The sequence below is a fragment of the Leptodactylus fuscus genome, chromosome 9, assembly GCF_031893055.1.
Source record: "Leptodactylus fuscus isolate aLepFus1 chromosome 9, aLepFus1.hap2, whole genome shotgun sequence".
Lineage (NCBI taxonomy): Eukaryota > Metazoa > Chordata > Amphibia > Anura > Leptodactylidae > Leptodactylus > Leptodactylus fuscus.
In genome coordinates, this window is record NC_134273.1 from 51,463,868 (window position 1) to 51,486,861 (window position 22,994).

The 22,994-nt window shown below is 43.0% G+C and overlaps 1 protein-coding gene across 1 annotated transcript in view; it reads right to left on the reverse strand.

Moving 5' to 3' along the window:
- Window positions 1–15,507: 15,507 nt before the first annotated feature.
- The window catches only part of LRRC52 (leucine rich repeat containing 52), a 70,859-nt gene continuing 63,372 nt past the window's right edge, over window positions 15,508–22,994 (reverse strand). The window contains exon 2 of the mRNA XM_075286713.1: window positions 15,508–15,800. Within this exon, the coding sequence (XP_075142814.1) occupies window positions 15,508–15,800 (293 nt within the window). The remainder of the gene's footprint in view (window positions 15,801–22,994) is intronic.

The following is a 22,994-nucleotide window of genomic DNA, read 5'->3' on the forward strand; positions in this document are numbered from 1 at the left end:
AGGGCTAGTTCACACGTGAGTATAAGGGGAGGTTTTTGACAGCGGATTTCGCATCCAAAACCTCCCCTTATAATGGTGGTCTATGGAGACCACCGGGCTTCTTTTCTCCGCTAGCGGAGAAAAGAAAGGACATGTCCTTTCTTCAGGCGGAAGCCGCGCAGGCTCAGCCGCGCGGCTTCCGCCCCCGACAGCTTCCTCCTATGTCGGCTCATTCATTTGAGCCGACAGCAGAGGGTTAAGCCGCGACAGCGATGGTCGCGGCGGGCGGGTTTTGACAAGAGAGAGATGCGGCTCGCCGCGTCTCTCTCTGTGTCAAAACCCGTGCGGGCAGTTCACGTGTGAACTAGCCCTTATAGGGTTCACCAGAGATGGGGTGGTGGAGCAACCAAGTCACTGGATATTAGCGCCCCAACACAGTGTGTTGTCCCTACACAATCCCTATCCATGTGGTCTCGGCAGTGAGTTCTCACTACACACTGCTCTTAGGACTCCCTGTGCTGCTCTTAGGACTACCCAGGGCAGAGGAGTGGGAGCACTGGGACTCATACTCACCTCTCACTCACTGGTAACCAATGAGCATTTCTGTCTGTGGTTACTGAGACCTGGTAACCCATGAAACCCACCGCCATCCTGTTGGTTATTTGGTAGAGCAGTGGCTGACCAGGGTCAGTAAGTCAGCGGTTCCATCTGTGAAACTGCTCCATTATTGTAACATTGAGTAGGTCATAGGTGAAATAATGTTGTAGGGATGCCACTGTACTCCGCCTATATCGTGTTCTGCGAGTAAATAGGTTATAGGTCATATTACACGCTTCTGATAGAGACTGAAAGCCTGCTTAGCTTGTGCTGTAGGAGTTCAAAGATCATGTAGTTGTTGCACAAATAAAACTAACAGGCAATGTAGAATGGGTACAAAGGTGAACAATATGACTACATACATAAATTCTGTATCTACCTGCTGTAGGTCACTAGATTTCTATATGTCAATGTTCAGTTCTAGTGACATGCACAGTATGCATCAACTTTAATTCATAGAAATAGGACAATAGTGATTAAACCTTTGCTTTAACCACATGAGGACCGCCGTACGTAAATTTACGGCCTCATGTGCTGGTACCTAAAGACCGGACTATTGCCGAAATACGTCCGGCCTTTAGGTACCTTTCTGGCGGGGGGAGGGGTGCGGGGGGGACAGGGGTTAGGTGTTACTAACACCTAACCCTTTCCTCCATAACGTCCAGTCGGAACTGAGTCCGACTGGAAGTTTTAACCCTTTCGATCGCGCCGTGAAACATCACGGCGCGATCGAAAGGCATCCGCCGACAATTAAATCAGATCGGCACCCCCCACGGCGAGATCGGAGGGTGCCGATAGCAGTAAAAGGTAGTCTGGGGTCTGGCCAGTGACCCCAGACTGCCCGAAGCCCCCACATACCTGGTGATCCTGCCAGGACCTTCTGATGTCAGGCTGTGCGTCTACACAGCCTGACATCCTGCTACGGAATGCCATGTGGGACACCTGCAGGCTGTGTCTCACATGGCATTCTATATCAGCAAAGTATTGCTGATTGAAGTGTCCTAAATGGACACATGAAAAAGTAAAAAAAAAATGTAAAAAAAATAAAATGAAGTGTATGAAAAAAATTAATAAAGTTATAAAGCCCAAAAATCCCTTTTTCTCAATAGAAAATGAATTATATAAAAAAAGAACTCAAAAGTAATAAAAACAATGCATATTTGGTATTGTCGCGTCCGTAACAATCTGTACAATAAAACTGAAATAATATTTAATGTACACGGCGAACGCCGGAAAAAAAAAACGGAAAAAACTCGCCGGAAGTAATGATTTTTCGCCATCTCACCATACAAAATATGCTATAAAAAGTGATCAAAAAGTCATATGCATCCGACAACAGTACCAATAAAAAGCGCAGGTTGTCCCGCAAAAAATAAGCCCTCAACCAACTCTGTCAACCGAAAAATAAAAATGTTACGCCTCTTAGAAGATGCGATGCAAAAAACATTGATTTATGTCCCCAAATGTGTTTTTCCTCTGCAGAACTAGTAACACATAAAAAAATACTATAAATGAGGTATCGCCGTAACCGTACCGACCCGCAGAATAAAGGGAACATGTTACTTATACTGTACGCTGCATGGCGCAAATTAAAAAAGTAAAACTCAATGCCAGGATTGATTTTTTTTTTTTAAATCCAGCAAAAAAGGGTTAATAAAATGTATTCAATAAGATGTAGACACCCAAAAATGGTGTCATTACGAAATGCATCTCATCCCGCAAAGAATAAGCCCTTATATGGCCACGTCACCAGAAACATAAAGAAAATATAGCATCTCACAATGTGAAGACAAAAACCCTCAAAAATCGCCAAATTATTAGAACACAACTGGGTGCGTCATGTAGGGAATATATAAGCTGTGTGAGCGGATATCAGGGGACACCCCAGATTTACAGCTTATGAGGGAACAGACACCAGAAGTGACCCCTAAAGTGACCCCCAGAGTGACTCCCCCAATCATAGGAGCTACGGGGACATAGTAGGGAATTTGGTGTTTGCAATGTCCTCCGCACAGCTTATATATTCCCTCTTCGCCATCCGCTGTTCAGTCACGTCCGGGATACTAATACTCACTACACCCCCTGATAAATTCTTTGAGGGGTGCAGTTTTCAAAATGGGGTCACTCCTGGTACCCCATGGAATCCACTTTTCTGGTACCTTACAGGCTCTACAAACATGACATGGCGTCCAGATACCAAACATCTGAATCTGTGCTCCAAAAGCCGCATAGCGCTCCTTCCCTTCTGCACCCTGCTGTACGTCCAAACTGCAGTTTATGACACATGTATGACACTGGTGTACCCCCGGATAACGGACATAATGTCATATGTGGGTATAAACTGATACTAGGGCACAGCCGGACACAGAAGGGAAGAAGGGTCATTTGGTTTTTGGAGCACAGACGGTTTGGTTTTTGGATGCCATGACACTTTTGTAGAGCTGAAACGCCAGTAATTTGGAATCCCCTGATAAATTACCTTATTTTGGAAACTACACCCCTGAAGGATTTATCCAGGGGTACAGACAGCATTTTTAACCCCCAAGTGTTGCTATAACTTTATATATATAACTATAACTGTAGTGGATTGTGAGAGGTGAAAATGACCATTTTTCCAGGAATACGTCCTTTCAGTGCGTAATATGTTGTGCCCACCTTGTATCAGAGATGAACGCTCTAAAAGCTGTTGTGCCTGGGATACCCGTTTAACAGTTTTTGGAGTGTCTCTGCTGACATAAGTCGGGCACAACATGTTGCACACTGAAATGGCAAATCTGTAAAATTTTCATTTTTAACTTCTCTATCAGTTGCGATTTCATTTCTGGAAACTAAATAAATGCAACACTCAAGGGTTAAAAATTCTCGCTACACCACTTGATAAATCCCATCAGTGGGGTAGTGTCCAAAATAGGGTGACATGTCTGCGGATTCCACTTTATTGGCAATTCAGGGGCTTTGCAAAAGTGGCATGGTGTGCTCCAAAAACCAATATAGCGCTCCTTTCCTTCTGTCCCCGGCTGTGCCCAAACAGCCATTTCTACCCACATATGGCATTAAGTACGTTATCCGGGGTACACCAGTGTCATACATGTGGGCATACACTGCTATTTGGGTACCCAGCAGGGTGCAGATGTGAAGGAGCAATATGTGCTTTTGGAGTGAAGATTTAGATTCTTCGTTTTTGGACACCACGTCACATTTGCAGAGACCCTAAAATTGCCCCTACAAAATGGGGTCACTTCTTGGTGAATTCCAGTTTACTGGAACCTCCAGGGCTCTGCAAAAACATCATGGCGCCCAGAGGGTCCCTCTAAATCTGTACCCCAAAAGCTAAAACGCACAGTGGTCCTTCCCTTCTGAGCCCTGCTGTGTGCCCAAGCAGCAGTTTACACCCACATATATAATTTTTTGACCCCCGGGATGGCCCACTTAATAGTTTTAGGAGTGCAGGTCTCTGACAACACAAAGTGGGTGCAACGTATTGGGCACCGAAATGGCATATTTTTAAAAATTTCAATTTTCATTTTGTACATTAATTTTTGGGAAGCATTTTAGGCTCAAAATGATAATACCCCTTGATACATTCCTTGACAGGTGTAGTTTCTAAAATGGGGTCACTTTTGAGGGGTTTCCATTGTATTGATACTTTAGGGGCTCTGCAAATGCGACATGGCACCTCAAAACTATTCCAGCAATATATGCCCTCCAAAATCCAAATAGCGCTCTTTCCATTCTGAGCCCCAGCATGTACCCATACAGCAGATTTTGGCCACATATGGGGTATTGCCGTGTTCAGAAGAAATTGTGTAACAAACTGTGGGGGGCTTTTAATTCTTAAACTATTTGCAAAATTAAAACTATGGCGCTAAATGGACGATTTATTGGGAAAAAAAGTAATTTTTCATTTTCACGTCCCAATGTTAATAAAATCTGTGAAACACCTGTGAGGCCAAAATACTCACTCTACCCCTAGACAAATTCTATGAGGGGTGTAGTTTCCAAAATGGGGTCACTTATAGGGGGTTTCCACTGTATTGGTACTTTAGGGGCTCTGCAAATGCGACATGGGACCTGAAAAATATTCCAGCAAAATCTGCCCTCCAAAAGCCAAATAGCCCTCTTTCCATTCTGAGCCCCGCCATGTTCCCATACAGCAGATTATGACCACATATGGGGCATTTCTGTGTTCAGCAGAATTTGTGTAACGAACTTTAGGGAGCTTTTTCTCCTTTATCCTCTTGTGAAAATTAAAAATTTGGGGCTAAATTGACAGTTTGTTGGAAAAAAAGTAATTTTTCATTTTCATGGCCCAATGTTAATAAAATCTGTGAAACAGCTGTAGGGTCAAAATGCTCACTCTACCCTTTAATATGTTCTGTGGGGGGTATAGTTTCCCAAATGGGGTCATTTTTAGGGGGTTTCCACTGTATTGGTACTCTAGGGGCTCTGCTAATGCGACATGGCACCTAAAATTATTCCAGCAAAATCTGCCATCCAAAAGCCAAATAGCGCTCCTTCCATTCTGAGCCCCGCCATGTTCCCATACAGCAGATTATAGCCACATATGGGGTATTGCCGTGTTCAGGAGAAATTGTTTAACAAACTGTGGGGGGCTTTTACTCCTTTATCCCCTTGTGAAAATGAAAACTTTGGAGATAAAGTGACATTTTAGTAATTTTTCATTTACACATCCCAATGTTAGTAAAATCTGTGAAACAACTGTAGGGTCTAAATGCTGACTATACCTCTTGATGAATTCTGTGAGGGGTGTGGATTCTAAAATGGGGTCACTTTTGGGGGGTTTCCATTGTTTTGGTACTCTAGGGTCTCTGCAAATAAGGCATGGCGCTGAAAATTATTCCAGCAAAATCTGCTGTTCAAACACCCAGTGTCGCTCCTTCCCTTCCATGCACTGCCGTGTGCCCAAAAATCAGTTTACACCCACATGTGGGGTATTTCTGTGCACGGGAGAAATTGCACAATAAACTGTCAGATGCATTTTCTCCTTCAACCCTTTGTGAATGTGTTAATTTTGGGTCTAAATGAATGTATTAGTGAAAAAAAATGAAATGTCTAAATTTCACTGCCATATTATTTTTATTCTTATGAAATGCTTAAAGGGTTAACAAACATCCCAAATGCTGTTTTGAATAATTTGAGGGGTGCAGTTTTGAAAATGGGGTAATTTATGGGGGTTTCTATTATACAGGCCTTTATAATTACTTTCAGAACTGAAGTGGTCCCTAAAAAATTGGTTTGGAGAATTTTCTTGTAAATCTGGAAAATTGCTGTTACACTTGTAAACCTTGTGACGTCCAAAATAAATTAAAAGACCATCAAAAGATGATGCCAATATAAAGCAGAGATATGGGAGATAATATTTATTCATGTATTTGGATGGTATGACTATCTGCCTGAAAAGCAGATAATTTCACATTTTGAAAATTGCAATTTTTTTCAAATTTCCATCAAATTTCCTAGTTTTTTTATAAATAAATGCAAAAATATTGATTAGTGTTTACCACTAACATGAAGTATAATGTGTTACAAGAAAACAATCTCAAATTCATTTGTGTAAGTTAAAGCGTCTCAAAGTTATTGCCATTTAAAGTGACACATGTCAGTTTTGAAAAAAGAGGCCTGGTCTTTAACATACTTTTGGGCCTGGTCCTTAACCGGTTAAGGAGTCTATGCCCAGGGCTGGCCTTAGGTCAGGAGTTGGCTTGTGTGGAATCCACATGAGATGTGCATACCTCATAAGAAAAAGTCCTTAATACATTTTGTAGACTGAAAGACTTTGTTCCCATTTACCACTTACTGCCTCTTTAGGCCACCTGCACACCACCTACCTAACGCTAGCGTTTTTTTTTTTTCAAAACTCACGACGTGGTTTTTCCGCCTCCCATAGACTTCAATGGGTTTTTCCAGGCGGACTCCACCTGAAGATAGGTCATGTAATTTTTTTCCGCTAGCTGAAAAAAAAACCTCAGATGGAAAAAAACTGCTAGGGACTCCCATTGAAATGAATGGGATGCGGTTTTTCAGGTGGATTTTGTGTCTGATTCCGCGTCAAAAACTGCCGGCAAAAAACTTTGTGTGAACTGACCCTTACTGCATACAGATTTGCTGCAAATTCTGTTCAGACCTCAGGTCGAATGTTTAGAGCTAACTGCTTAATAGATTGCTTCGATATTTTAAAGGGTATCTTTTTATTGATGACATATCCTCAGGGCCTCCGCTGATCAGTTGCCTGAATAGGCAGCAGTGCTTGCACAAACGCTGTGACCTCTTTTCTGTTTACAATACACTCTGATTCCTAGCCATGCAGAGGTGTCGTTAGGGGTTCAGGCTGGGAATAGATCATTAATGCAAATGAATTAGAAACTGACCCCTGATATAAATGATGCCCTCTTCGATTAATATTGCCCTATAATGAACCTTATATTAATGATGCTACTTATTAAATGAGCACTCTTGTATTCATAATGTCCCTTATATACAGTAACTTACACCCCCTTATAGTCTTAATAACAAAAAAAGGAAAAAAAAATAAATTTATTCTCATCTGCCTGTGATCCTGCCTCCTCTTATGTTACTTTCTGTGCACGGTGACCTTCTGCCTCGAAAAGCTGATTTTGTCTATTGTCGTGATGTCTTATAAATTGACTCAGTGGGGCCCACCCCGGGGCCACCATTAATGCTTTACTTTTCACTAGATCATGTCTGCAGACACCAATCTAGTTAAAACCCATTCTTGTCTTGTAAACCGCAAGCCAATACAGGCCTATGATTTACAAGACATTGAGAGCAGACAAAACACGTCTGCTCCCGGCAACAGGCCGGCACGATTACGTCAACACGCCTCCTACGTGGTAAAGCCCTGAACCCTGCACATAGAGCTGTAGTTCAACAGAGTACAGAGCGTACTGCGCATCCACGAGTAAACGGCCACAAAAAAATGGCTGCCAGTATGTACAGTCGGCTCTGCATGAGGACCGATGGCAGAGCCGACTGCGCAGGCGTCGAAATGTGACCCCAGCCGGAAGAGGACGAGTGAAGAGGCGGTGGCTGAAGAAGATGGAGGCGTTGCTGGAGAGAGTTCTCTTGCAGCATTGGGGACGCCCCCTAGTGCTGCGAGAGAACTCACTTGCATACTGACAAAAACCGGGATTTTAACCAAACGGCGAGCCGGAGACGATTTCTAAAGGTTTCTTAAGGCTATTCCGACGTGTTAACGAGAAAAAAAAGTGTTTTAATGGTAGAATGCCTTTAAAGGATCTTACTTGTATATATTGTGAGAAGGTGACAATTAGAGTGCTAGAGTCCAGATTAGAGATGAGCGAGTACTGTTCGGATCAGCCGATCCGAACAGCACGCTCCATAGAAATGAATGGATGCACCCAGTGCCTCACCTCCCATGAGGCGACCTGAAGCGAGCGCTTCAGGCGGCACTATGCCAGGGCCTCAGTGAGGGCGGCATTTTTGCTAACCTAAGCCAGTCCAGGACAAGCTGTCCTGGACTGGCTTATCACCGAGCGGTGGTTTGGGGAGGCCACTGGAGCAGCGCTGCTCCAGCAGCCTCCCCTCACGCTCAGGCAGAGAGCAGGCAGTCTCCGGGCCTACTCTCTGCCGGCGAATGGGGCTAAGCCCCGCCCCTTCACTCGACCACGCCCCCGATCCGCCCAGTCACGCCCCCGATCCGCCCCCTCCTCCGGCAGGGGGGGGGGGGCGGTTTTCTGCAGTTAGCCTCGGGCGGCGAAAGGAGCAGGCTCACCCCTGGATGCACCTGGTACTTCCGCTTTGACGGCGGCCGGCCGCTTAACCCCCCGCGTGCCGGCTACGTCCATTCATTTCTATGCGAGCGTGCTGTTCGGATCGGCTGATCTGAACAGTACTCGCTCATCTCTAGTCCAGATATATCAGCCTTAGGGTCCATTCACGTGGAATAAACGCACGCTCATTTTGGCAAAATACACATGTAAAGAATACAAGTGTAAAAATAAAATTCCCATTCAATTCAGAAGTATATATATATGTGTATATCAGCCATTGTATGTCAGTGCTCCAACTTCTTTATAGTTCACTCCTACAGTTTTGGACCCTGTCACTAGTCTAAATAAGTAGTGGCAAGGACACACAATAGCGACTCCTATACTTCAGGTGCCACCACACATTATTACTTCAGCCCTTGTTCAATGTGATTCTCTGTAGGGGTTTGGACTTTGTCAACAATCTTCAAAACTACTAAATAAGAGACCAATAAAAGCCTTGATAAGGTAAAATCTCAAGATAAAATGCACAGACTGGACAGGACAGGAATACATTATGCTCGCTAGGATGGAGGGCAACAAAAAAAAAAAAAAAAAGTACTTTTATCACAATTGGACTCGAAGCATTCCTCTGCACACCATACAGACATACAGTATGTGCCCACTGCTTTTGACCTGGTTCCCTGGTTAAGCGCTATATTGACAGTCTTAAGGCACAAGGCACTTCATACCTACCGCCTACAAGACATTGGAACCATGGACCAGACTACTGTGATGAAGTGACATTATTGCAACTGTCTTTCTTGGTATTGCATTAATGGTAAATTTTGTAGGAAAACACACAAGGGAATTTTTCTTAATGTAAATTGTTCCAAGCCTTAGGGTGCTTTGACGCTTTTTTGGGGGGAAAAAACACTAAAGTGTTTGTTGCAGTTCTCAAGCCAAAACCAGAAGTGGACTCAAAGGAATAGGAAAATAAAGGGAAATACCTGCAGATTTACTTCTTTCATCTTGACGACTTTAGGCACAATTCATCTAGCTGTTACTTAAAGAAGTACTCTGATGACTCTGCTATAGTAGGCCTCATCACTGATGGTGACGATAGAGAATGCAGAGACTTAAACTGGGATTTTGTTGAATGGTGCCAGCGGAACCACCTCAGGATTAATGCTGGGAAGACCAAGGAGATGGTGGTGGACTTTAGTAAATGGAAAAGTGCTCCGTTCCCGGTGGAGATCCAAGGGGCATGCATGAGATAGTCAAGACCTATAAGTACCTGGGTGTACTCCTCAATAATAAACTGGACTGGGCAGATCACCTGGATGCGCTGCACAGAAAGGGTCACAGCAGGCTCTACCTGCTCAGGAGGCTGAGGGCCTTTGGAGTCCAGGGGACACTTCTTAGGGCCTTTTTCAACTCTGTGGTTGTTTCAGCCATCTTTTTCGGTGTGGCCTGCTGGGGGAGCAGTATATCAACCAGGGACAGAAATAGACTTGACAGGCTGATCAGAAAGGCCAGCTCTGTCCTGGGGAGCCCCTTGGACCCAGTACAGGTGGTGGGTGACAGAAGGATACTGTCTGTGGTGAGCTCCATGTGGGAGAACAAATCCCACCCCATGTATGGAACTTGGCAGCACTGTAAGTGACCGACTATTTCCCCTCAAGTCTGAGAAGGAGCGCTATCGGAAGTCCTTCCTCCCAACCACAGTCAGGCTACATAATCTACATCAGACCAAGCGAGACCACTCCTCACAGAGAACTAAATAATTCTGAAGTCTCCCTTCTTTCTTTTTTTCTGTAGTTTCTCTGGATTCCTAGTATTTTTTTCTCAGCTTATGTAATATATTACTGTGTATCCTGTATCTGCATTACCATGCTGCTGTAACACACTGAAATTTCCCCATGGTGGGACTATTAAAGGATTATCTTTTCTTATCTTGATCAAATTACTGCACTGACATTTTTCCATAGAGAGCTGTCTGTGAATTTACCCATTAAGTTAAAAGATGTCCATACACATTAGAGCAAGGGTCGGCAACCTCTGGCACTAAAGCTGCTGTGAAACTACAACTCCCACCATGCTCCATTCACTTAGATGGGAGTTCCAGGAACAGCTGTTTAACAATAGCTGGATTGCCACAGGTTGCCTACCCCTGCATCAGAGGAAAATTATCTGAACATTATAAATGAAGCTGCATTTGAACTACAATGATTTAGTAGTTAATTTCTTGTTTTCACAGTCATGACCAAGGGGAATGTGCTTGTAACCCATGTGAGCTGCACATTTACACTTGCCATTCTGATAGGGTGTGGTGAAGGAAAACTTTTTACAGTGCATCACCATAACATTAAGTGAGTCATTGAGTGGCAACACCCTGCCTATTCCCAGTGTTTGAGTGTTGTCAATTTTTTTTTTTTGTGGTGTATAATCTTTCCAACCTGACTTAACAAAATAAAAGTTCTGCTTTTATGATGAAAAACATTTGTAATTTTTACAGCATTTATGATATTTTTAGGCTCGAGCTCCACAAAGTGTAAGTGCCGCGATTTGGCTGTAATTGCAAAGTGGATGGAATTCTGGTTAATCCTATCCACGCATTGCAGAAAAAAATCCACAACTGAAATGCTGCAATTTCAAAAACACAAGCATTTTTGTAAATCACAGTGTGTGAATTATACCTACTGAGATAATGGAGGTTTCTGTAAAGGTATAATAAAAGCAGAAAGTGGAAAACTTTGCAGACTTTCTGTGAAAAGCATTGTGGGAAAAACTGCAGTGTGTTTCTGCTGAGGTTTTTGCCACAGCACTTTTTGGCTGCAGCACTCTATGTGGGGCTTTTATGCAATGAGATGGTACTTTGTTAGTATCTTTTTACTCAAGTAATGACCATGACATGAGTAACCCCTGGAGTGCAGTCAAATTATGATGTCGATTATCCCATTCTTTAGAAGGCGTCCCTGCACTTGGAGTTACTTAGAGTCATTTCATTACTGTGTGTAACCCCTTGATGGCGACTAACCCCTAATAATCCTCTGTGGACTTTCTGCTTCCATTATACCTTTAGAGAAACCACTGGCGTTTCCGTAGATGTAAATGACATGCTGCGAATTCCAAAACCACAGTGGTTTTGAAAATTTCAGCGTGTCCACTGTGTGTATTTTTCCGCAAGATGTGGATGGGATTTGCTAGACTGTAAAATGCAGCAATTTTCATACATTTCCTATAAAGCATTGGACCAGTATGCAAAATACTCTTTAAACTGCACAGCAGCACAGATTAAGGGGGTTTTCCCCTGAAGAGAAAACTGCAGGAACGTTCTCCTGCTCCACATTCAACTTGAGCAAATGTGAATGTGGGTGGAACTGGTGATGGTCAGCACTCCCATTCACTTAACTAAGAGCACTGGAAATAGCAGAAGTACAGCCACCAGTCCCACCCACATTTGCCCTGACTGTGGTCAGATTGATTGTGAAGCGGAAGAAAAGTCCTGCAGTCTTCTCTTTGTGGGAAAACTCCTTCTATTGTTAGAATTATATTTTTTAAGACTAACACGTAGAAATAACCTTAAGAAAGGCTATTCTTCTCATACCTTTAGATATCTTCTCTGTGCCGCTGCCGAGCGTACTGTGTAAGCGGCCACAAGAAAATGGCTGCAAACATGCTCAGTCGGCTCTGTCCGAAACCCGATGGCAGAGCCGACTGTGCATGCCTATTATTTTGAAGACCAGGCCGGAAGAAGACGTGCGGAGAGGGATTGCAGAAGAAGATGAGGCCGGCGCTGGAGATTTTTCAAGCAGCATTGGGGACGTCCCCAGTGCTGAGAGAAAAATATTTTGAATACCACAGAAAACCAGGAATATCACCAGAACCATGGCGCGAAGAAGACTTCTATAGGTAGGAGAAGAATAGCCTTTCTCAAGGCTATTCCTACGTGTTAGTCTTAAAAAATGGGATTCTAATGATAGATATGTTCCATACCTGTGCAGACCCCTAATATCAGCCCCCCTGCAGAATACTGATTAATCAGAGAGACTGTGCAATTGTTCTAATAGGGGAATTCACACTACCATTACTAAAGTCCGTTTCTGTGTTCCGTAATGGGATGAAGGCAATGGACAGCAAAGAGAATGGTCACAGACTTGTTTACATTAGCATCAATGGGAACAGATACAGAATTAGTCTGTGACCATTCTCTGTGACAAATAAAGTCAGTTTCTGAAGCAAAAACGCAGCATGATAAATGTATTGCGGACACTCTGCAGAAATGCCATGGAAAAGCATCACAATCCACAGACAACAACTCACTGTTTTGCTTGGTTGAGGCTAAGGCACCACGGGCTGGAACCGCCACGCTAAAACGCTGTGGGAACAACCACGACGTGAATGCATTGCGGTTCTTCCTGCAGCGCTTTGAACAGAAAGTTCACGGAGTTTTCATCTGCAGATTTTCTTTTACAATTATATCTATTGGAAAGCCGCTGGTGTTTCCGTAGATATAATTGACATGCTGCGATTTTGAAAACTGCAATGGTTTTGGAAATTGTACCGTGTTTGCGCTGCAATTTTTTTTTTCCCACAGAGTGGGCATGGGATTCACATGAATCCCATCCACTTTGCAAGTACTGTAAAATGCAGCGATTTTTCCCGCGGCCAAATCGCGGTGTCGGGCCCAAGCCTAAATAGCAGAGGATCATAATTCCTTATGATTTTCAAAATAGCCTTTCAATTACCTTTATTGCACATGAGAAACTCGAGCAAAAACACGATGAAAAACTCAACAGAAAACTCATATGAATTTCTGCAGCACAAAACTGTAAAAACACGATGAAAAACGCATGTACATGTGCGTTTTTTTCCGCGACAGAAAACACAACGTTTTCACTGCAGTTTTTACGCTGCATTTTTTTGCTGCGTTTCCGCCCAGTAGGGCTTTAGGTTGAGGCCCCACGTTGCGGAAATGCAGCATTTTTTGTTTCTGATTTTGCTGTTGTTTTTTGAGCCAAAGCCAGGAGTGGATTGAGCAGAAGGGAAAAGTATAAGAACTTCCTATATATTTCCCATTCCTTTTGTAGCCATTTTTGACTTTGGCTCAAAAAAACTGCAGCAAAATCTGCATCAAAAAAGCTGTGTTTCCACAATGTGGGGCCTCAACCTAAAGGTGTTTTTTCCCCTAAAATAGTGTGTGAGATCACTGGTATACATACCCAGGTATATAAATCAGGAATGAAGATAACCTCTTTTCTATTGTAGACCAATAAGGGCCCCTTCACACGGAGGATACGCTGGCTGATTTTGAACGTGTAAACGTTCTGAATCAGCAGCGTTTAAAACAGGTCCCATTGCTTTCTATGGGAGCCGGCATACGTGCGCTCCCCATAGAAATGAATGGGCTGCTTTTTCCCATTCATTTCTATGGGGAGCGCGCGTATGCCGGCTCCCATAGAAAGCAATGGGACCTGTTTTAAACGCTGCTGATTCAGAACGTTTACACGTTCAAAATCAGCCAGCGTATCCTCCGTGTGAAGGGGCCCTAAGAGCAATTGCTTGAACTTTTTCTACACCCTAGTTCACAAACAAAATAGAAAAAATTATCGTCCGGCAATCAAATACTTAAAATGTAACTTTTACTTCATTGATATAAAAAACATAAACATGTTTCAGGAGCAAGAAAAAAGAGGAACAGCTTGCGCGTTTCAGGACATGGTGTTGAGTCCCTTAGTCATAGCATACTAAATAAACCTTCAGACCATTCTTATATAGTGTGTATGAAGCCACACCTTTTTACCATTAACCCCATGATTACCGTCAGGTATAATTCACACAGACATGAATCTCTAAGGGACTAAGGGACTCAACACCATGTCCTGAAATGCGTAAGCTGTTCCTCTTTTTTCAGATGTAGCGGTTTTTTCCTTTTGATTTTTCTAGTTCACAAACGTCTTATCTACTCTAGATAATCACCTCTAGATCTTCTCTTTCTTCAAAGAAACTATAATAAAGAAAGCATTCCAGTGGAAAATGTTTTTGTTTTTTTTATTTTAATTTATACAGTTGGCATAGACTATTAAAGGGTAATGTAGATTTTTTTTTGTGTGTACACCATGCATGTACCTGTTTTAGTTAGTTTATGCCATTTATAGTTCGTTTATCATCTTGAGTCCTTCTTCCCTTTTTCTTTTGTTGCCCTAATTCTGACTACCCTGGTCATGATACTATGAACATTGCAAAGAAGGAGAAAGTGGAGTCTCATTATACTGCACTTTCTCTGAGCTCTATTTAAGGGTAGTGAGTGACACATTAGAACCATAACTTCTGTGCCTTAACTCACAATGCCTAGTCTTTGTGTAGGTGATGCAGCTTTATCCTGTTGCCCCTGCCTCCTGCTTGTGATAGGTTTCTCCTGTACAGTTCCTACAAGCAGTAGGCAGTAGAGAGCAGAGTAAAGCAGCATCTCATTGAAATAAACTAGAATTTATGTGCACAGCAGAAAATACTGTTAAAATGGATAGTGTAAATCAGAAGAGCCTACTATACCACTACTCTCAATAAATGATATCTTTAGCAGCACTGGAGGGACATACAGAACTTAGTGGTCCAGGATAAAAAAAATTATATTGCTGATGAGTTAGCAGTATACAAATATATAATTTCTCAGGGTGCCTCTTTGACCACTTTTGTGCCTTATACAATCAGGGATATATACATAATATATTACTATTAATGCTGTGCACTAATACGTTTCTTAGGCTACCTTAGGTTCTCAGCCGCATATTTTCATTTTGCATGTCCATTTATAGGATTAAAAGAATGAAAACAGCTGCAGTGCAATATCAGTCACATAATGAACCTGAACAAACTCTAATGACTATAATAGGATCTTTCAGGTTTGTTTTATCAGGGTGTCAACCATCTTTCTGAAAAAATAGCACAGCATGCTCCTAATAAAGCCTCCAAGACAGATGTGAACCAGGCTTTAAAGCAGGACACAAATAGTTTAATAATGCTACAGAATGTCTATTGTTTCTATATTTTATGTGATTTTATGATGTACAATATTTTGGGAAACAGATTGTTATATTAACCAGGTAAGCAAATCGAGTTCGGATTTGGTTGATACATGTTAGAAGGCAGATGGTGATTGCATTGATATGAAGACTTATTTTTAGGCCTCTTCTTCCTTCTTTTTGGGTTTTGGAGGTGGAGGAGGTTCTTCATCATCTTCATCTTCATCATCCTCACTGGAGCCACACAATCGATCATAGATTACAACACAGACACCAGTTAGCCATGCTACTACTGTACCAGAGCCAAATATAACAAATCCAACCAACATTAGGAAAAGGTAGTCTCTCTCGTATAGATTGGTGAAACACATTAGATTGATATGTTTTTCTGTCTCTTTCAGTGGTTCCCCATGAATTTGTAGAGGGGTTGTACATGTCATATTTTCTTCATCTGTAAAATACAAAAAAAAAAAAAAAATACAGCAGGATCAATTTTGTGAACATTTATGAAAATAAAGCTGTAGATAATAGCAGCCAAACTGAAATTTACTTTGACTGTTTTAGAGAGTTTCCAGTTTTATGTAAATAAAACATTATACAATAAAAAGTTCTGTATTTTCTGATTTTTTTTTTGGATCTCCACTCACTTGATGAATGAGTGGAGATAACATTCTAAGCTGAAGGGATTTGTATTCATGTCCCTGTATCTACTAAAAAGAGTATAAAGGCCTCAATGTCACATTGAGAACCATACTAAATCAGACTCACAGTGTCTATGTATCTAATGTTGATTTTACATTATGGCCTGACCCTATCCTTAGCATATGCAGTGAAAAAGTTCTTGGAGCATAAGATAAATGGATACAGAATTCAGATTCATACCCATCACCATGAAAAAAAGTATATACCACTGTACAAAAATCTTCCGTAGGCAGAAAAGTCAGGGGAATACTGTTTTCAGAAATAGAAGTGTTAATAGTTTTTTTATGAAAATTAACAAAATGCAAAGTGAATGAAGAGAAATCTAGATCATATCAATATTTGGTGTGAGCACCTTTTGCCTTCAAACAGCAGTAATTCTTCTAGGTACACTTGTACATAGTGTGAGAGAGTGAAGGGTGTGGTCTGGGAAGAAAGGTATGTCCCAGCCAGGCAGTTAAAGGGTGTTTGGTAAAGACTCACACCAGGGAGGTCAGCTGACTAATCAAGGCCTGATAATAGTCTGTGTGCGAGGACTGTGAAGTGTGGCACCACACTGACAGAGCTAACCTGTTCAGACTGAACATACAAAAAGAAAGACAAAGCACAAGAGACAGGGAGAGAACAGACAGAGAGAGGTAAGGTAGAGAAGGGAGAAGAACACCAGGGTCAAAGGGCCAACCTCAGGGAAGTACGGGGTGACTAAATCAAGAAAAAAGGTCAGAAAACTCAAAGGACTCCAGGAACTCCACCCACGGCTGCGAGAGGGATGCAAATTTGGAGGAATCTGGAGAGTCCCCTGCCACCAGGGCCTCCATTCTCCAGATTCCACCAGAGTAGGCGCGGGGTTGCGAAAGAATGGGCTGGGGACCCAAGCGACATGGTCCCCTGCATATGTCACATCCCAGAGCTTGAGTAAGTGTGATGACAGAAAGGTGTGCTTTAAGGTCTTGGGACAATAATGTGCCAGGACCCATGGCAGGGAGTGAAGATGGGCCGAGAGCAAGTCAGCCTCATTCTAGACCCATTGTTTATCAGCACAACAATAGCGCCAGTGAAAGAGGCGTAGCAAAACCAAGGAATGATAATATAATTTTTGGTCCGTTAAACCCGCTCCCCCTTCGCTCTAACGACATGTCAGCATTTGCAACCAGAGTCTACTGCGCGCCAAACCCCGCACAAATTTCCCAAACTGGAAACTGAATGTCAAAGAAGAAATCTCATGGGACATGAAACACGTCTAAAACACGTATATGAGTCAGGGAATAACATCCATTTTTAAAACATTAATACAGGCGAACAAAGACAAATCCAGAGCGTCATATTTCCGCAAGTCTGCTGGGCATCTTGAATAGCGGTGAAGTTAAGGCAGTACAGATGAGAGGGATGGGGGGGGGGATCTGGATGCCTAAATATTTGACTGCCACTTAAACGGGAAGCAGTCTACAAGATAAGCTACCTCCGAAGGGGGCAGCACAACTTTGAGCGCCTCAATTTTGGACAGATTAACTTTAAAATCACTCTGGTGGTCAAAGCAATTGAACTGATGAAGCATGGACCAAAGGAGAAAATTGTCAGCGTATAGCACCGCCTTAAAGGGGTTGGCCACTTTCAGACCAATATTGACAAACAAATGTACAATAAAAAGTTATGCAATTTTCCAATATACTTTCTGTATCAATTCCTCACAGTTTTCTAGATTTTGGCTGGCTGTCATTCATTCTGTTACTTCTAGAGGTTAAAACTCTGACCATGGTCATGTGATGTACACACAGGTGCACAGCGGATTACCAGGCAGATGTCTGAATATTGTGCTGTGACTGTAACGAGCAGCACCTGTGTGCTCATCACATGACCATGGACCGTAAATCACATGACCATGGTCAGACTTTTATCCTCTAGAAGTAACAGAATGAATGACAACAAGCAGAGATCTAGAAAACTGTAAGGAATTGATACAGAAAGTATATTGGAAAATTGTATATCTTTTAATATACATTTGTTTGTCAATATTGGTCTGAAAGTGGCCAAACCCTTTAACCTGTTGACTACTCATCTGGAGGCCATGGATGTCAGGGACTGCAAGATCGCCACCACCGGGTGTTTCATAATGAGCACATAGAGAAATGGGGACAAGGGGCAACCTTGTCTGGTACTATTTTGGTTCGGGAAAGGGTCAGAAAGGATGCCATTCGCTCTCTCACTCTAGCCAAGGTGTCACTGTAGAGGGAGAAAATTTTACTCAAGAAACCAAACCTACACCCATCTGTTGGAGGGTAGATCGTAGGAGTCTCCAGTAACCCAGTTGAACACGTTCTTCGCTATCGAGAAGAGTGTTTTACAAATGTTAGCACAGGCCTCGCAGCCTTAGCTATTTATTCATCAGATAAACTTATACTCATTTTTCGCACTCCAAGCAAACTCATTAACTAGAGATGAGCGAGTAGTATTCGATCGAGTACCACTCGCTATTCGAATGGAAAAGTTCGATGCAAAACCAGCATTGATTGGCCGTATGCTATACAGTCGGCCAATCAACGCTGGCCAATCAACGCTCCTCCTACCTTTAGAAGTTTTCGCCGTTCAGCTTCCCCGCGGCGTCTTCCGGCTCTGAATTCACTCTGCCAGGCATCGGGCCTGGGCAGAGCCGACTGCGCATGCCCGCTTGTAGTGCGGACATGCGCAGTCGGCTCTGCCCAGGCCCGATGCTTGGCAGAGTGAATTCAGAGCCGGAAGATGCCGCGGGGATGCTGCACGGAGAAGACTTCTCGGAGGATCCAGCCCGACTCTCACTCGTGGACTTGGTAAGTATAATTTGATCGAATGTTGCCTAACCCTGAAACGAGCATTTTCCCCCCATAGACTATAATAGGGTTCAATATTCGATTCGAGTAGCCGAATATTGAGGGGCTACTCGAAACGAATATCGAATCTCGAACATTTTACTGTTCGCTCATCTCTAACATTAACCCTTTAGCTGAATTACATGTGAATGATCATTGCACATACCTCATTACATACTAATCTCCATTAAGGACACAGTTTGCACTCCTCATCCTTCTGCAACTCTTCATTTTCACTCTTTTCATCAGTATGTTCCATCCTTCCTTTGGCATGTTGGCTTTCTTTGTTAGTTTTTCCAGACCTTCACCAACCTCTTTTTTAACCATTTCAGTAGCAATTTCCCCAATCCGTGGATGGTGATACCCAAGTCCATGGACATTATCTCTGGAAACTCAAATTTCCATGGGTCCCAAAATTTGAAGGTGATGAGCTTCCCCCTGTAGTCCCTGACTACAAAATATCCTATACATTTATGTCATCTGTATATTATTTACCTGCAGACTACTGATTCATCTACATTTTTTCTGCACTGAAATGGATTTCTACAACTCATACATACATTGACTATTAACCACCAGTAGGGGTCTCACTTTTTCCACATCCACTGTCCTGTAATCTTATCAGCATTTACATAAATCTATCATACTCTATTACACTGCATTCTCACCAAGCATACTACACACAATATAGCAACAAAGACAAGTGTATCATGATTTCAAAGCAATATTCAAAGGGTTATTACCTGAATTAATGCCAGCAACAGGGGGAAGAACAATGATCTTACTTACTGGTATTTTAAGTTGCAGTTCCCTGTGTTTCTGGCAATTTTCTTTATATTAGCCCTCAGAACAGCTGAAATCCCAGACGAGCCCCCACATGTTACAGGAATATTCCTTTTTTTATTCAGAAATGTGGATACATTGTGGATGAAATCTTGTTGACTGTGATACTTCCATTCTTTTTTATTCAACTGTAATTTTTATTAAAGATATTTTCAATACAAATTAAAAAAAAAAAAAGAACAAACAAAGAAACAGGATGGGAGGAAGAAAAACCCACGAGCTCCAAATGGAGTAAATGCAACCACATAATCAAAGCCTGAGGGCCTGCTAAAGAAAGAGAGTGAGAAAAAAAAGAAAGAAAAAGGGGGGCACACAAAGATGAGACAAAACACAAGGGAATAGAACAGGAGGAAGGAATGGGAGAGGGAGGTCCAGGATCAAAAACCCTTCAGGACGCAGTAAGTGTCCCAAGGGGCCCCAATAGACTGGAAGGCATCGAGGGTATTATTAATGCTCGCAGTTAGATACTCAAGGCTCCGCACATCCTTCATCATGGCCAGTAATTCAGGACCATTGGGGGGAGCTACACTCTTCCAAATGTTAAACTATGAGAGTCTTAGCCACTGTGGAAAGGTATAGGAAAAGTCTGGAAGCCCTCCTACCCAAATGGCTAGGAGGGAGGCCAAGAAGGTAAACAAGGGGGAGCCCCTGAACAAAGAGCACAATTGTCAGAGCCCTAATCTCCCTCCAGAAGCTCAGAATAAGAGGACATGCCCAAAAAATGTGGTGAAGGGTACCCACTGCAGTTTGGCAGCGCCAACAGCCAGGGAGAATCGCAGGGTTCAAAGTGTGAAGAAGAGCAGGACTATAAGACTTGTGTCTCAACAGCTTATACTGGGTCTCTGGAAAAGTCACACATTGAGAGGACTCCTGGGCACGAGACCATACACTCTTCCACTGGCTCAGGAAGATACGTCTACCCACTGCCTACTTCCAATTAGTCATATATCAGTGGCAAAGGAATCCCCAGTATGGGAGGACAGAAGCTGATAAATAGAGGAAATAAGACCTCTAGTAAATGTACCTGCCCAATAAATCTTCTCAAAGGCAGTGGGCAGAGTAACCTCAAGGGACCCATACAGTGAGCGAACAAAATGGACCACCTGAGAGTAGTGGAGCCATTCAATGGAGGGGAGGTTCATGGTAGTTGTGAGACAATCAAAGGACCTGAGTTCCAGTGTCACAGGGTCAACCATATCAGCAATGCGGAAAAGGCTGGCTCTGGATCACACCCTTGACTATAGCAGTGGACAGACTATCCGGTAGGAGAGGATTAAACAGGATAGATACCATTGAAGAGCAAGTGCAACACGAGGACCAGAAAGACAGACCTAGTAAATAGAATAGGGCCAAGCGGGGGGAGGGGGGGGGAGGGGGGAGCATTAGGAGGATGCATGAGTACAAGCCAGAGATTCTTGATTTCAGCCCATTTAGTTCACGCCGCCATAGCTGTTCAAAATGGGATACAGCATAGCAGCGCTGCCCAATAATTGTGCAATCCACCACACCCCCTCTCCGCCAGCATAACTGAATGAGGTATATGGTGCTTTTTACCCTGCGAAGTAAACTGAAAGATTGCCTTCTGAAGGTCTGCACGGGGGACCGCCACCGGGAGAGTCTTGAAATAGTATAATAACTTGGGGAGACATCTTGACTGCAGCAATTCTCCCAAAGAGGGAAATAGGCAAGGGTTGCCATTTATCTAAGAGGGCTCTCAGATCATGGAAAAGATGTGGATAGTTTACTGAATAGAGGGTTGAATAAGATAAGATAATCCTTTAATAGTCTCACATTGCGGAAATTTCAGCATGTTACAGCAGCATAGTAATACAGGTAAAGGATAATACACAGTAATATAATACAGACGTAGACACACATATGCTGAGAAGAGAAGATATACTAGGAGTCTATAGCAGCTAAGGAACGGAAGAGAAAGAAGGAAGACTTCATGGTCATTGTCATAATCATTAGTTCTCTGTGCGGAGTGAACATCGCTTGGTTTGATGTAGATTATACAGCCTGGTCGCGGTTGGAAGGAAGGACCTGCGATAGCGCTCCTTCTCACACTTGGAAGGGGATATTTGAAACCCCAAGTAGTGAATAGAGGAGGTTTGATTGGAACTCAAAATTACTCTGAAGAAGAGTAAGGAGGTCCTGTGGGATATTAAGGGGAAGCACCTGAGTTTTCGAGAGGTTTACTTTATACCCAAAGAAATTGCTATAGACCTCGAGCAAACGTGAGAAGTTAGGGATGGGGAGAGACAAGAGTGAGGAGGACATTATCTGCGAAGAGAGAAACCTTGAATTCCTTGTCCATAACATTGATCACCCTAATATCGAGATCCCTACGAATTTTGGCAGCAAGGGATTCGATGCAAAGAGCAAAAATAAGGGGGGAGAGAGGGAAGCCATGTCTAGTGCCGTTGTGAATGGAGAAGGAGGGCGAGGAGGAGTGTGGAAGTTTAACCACCGCCAAGAGCAATGAATAAAGAGCACGGATCGCCGTGAGGAAAGCCCCCTACAACCCAAAAACCTCCAGAGTAGAGAGCATGAAAGACCAGTTGAAGCCCTTCTCAGTGTCCAAACTCAAAAGAAGGGCCGGGGTAGAGGTATGATTCGATACTTCTACTAAGTCCACCGTCCTTCTGGTGTTGTCGCAGTCCTGACATCAGGGAACGAAACCCACCTGGTCCTTATGGACAAGGAGAGGGAGCCAAGCATTGACTATTCGCAAAAAGATTCGTAAATGGCTTCATGTCTGTATTTGATAGGGCAATAGTTAGCACAGTCCCGAGGGTCCTTGCCTGGTAACTAAGGGACTAAGGTAAGAAGAGAATGTGACATAGTCAGGGGGATCAGGGAACCTGCAAGAAAGGCGTTAAACAGATTGACAAGATGACTGGAAAGCTCGGCCTGGAAAACTTTGTAATAAAGATACGTAAAATCATCAGAGCCTGGGGCCTTACCACTAGGTAGGTCCTTCATGACTCCTAATTTGTTGCCAGTGATAGGGGAATTCAGAGATGCCTGGTCTTTCATAGACAATTGCGGCAAGGAGCAGTCGGCCAAATAGATAGAATGACCATCAGGAAGGCACAACACCCGCGGGGTAGGCAGGTTATAAAATTTAGAGAAAAAGGAGTAGAAAGCTAGCGCATCCCAATCGGAATGGTGTTGGATTACGCCGGAGAAGTCACAGACAGAAAGCAGGGTAGAAGCAGCAAGGTGACCCCTGAAGGTCATCACCAGCAAGGTGTAAG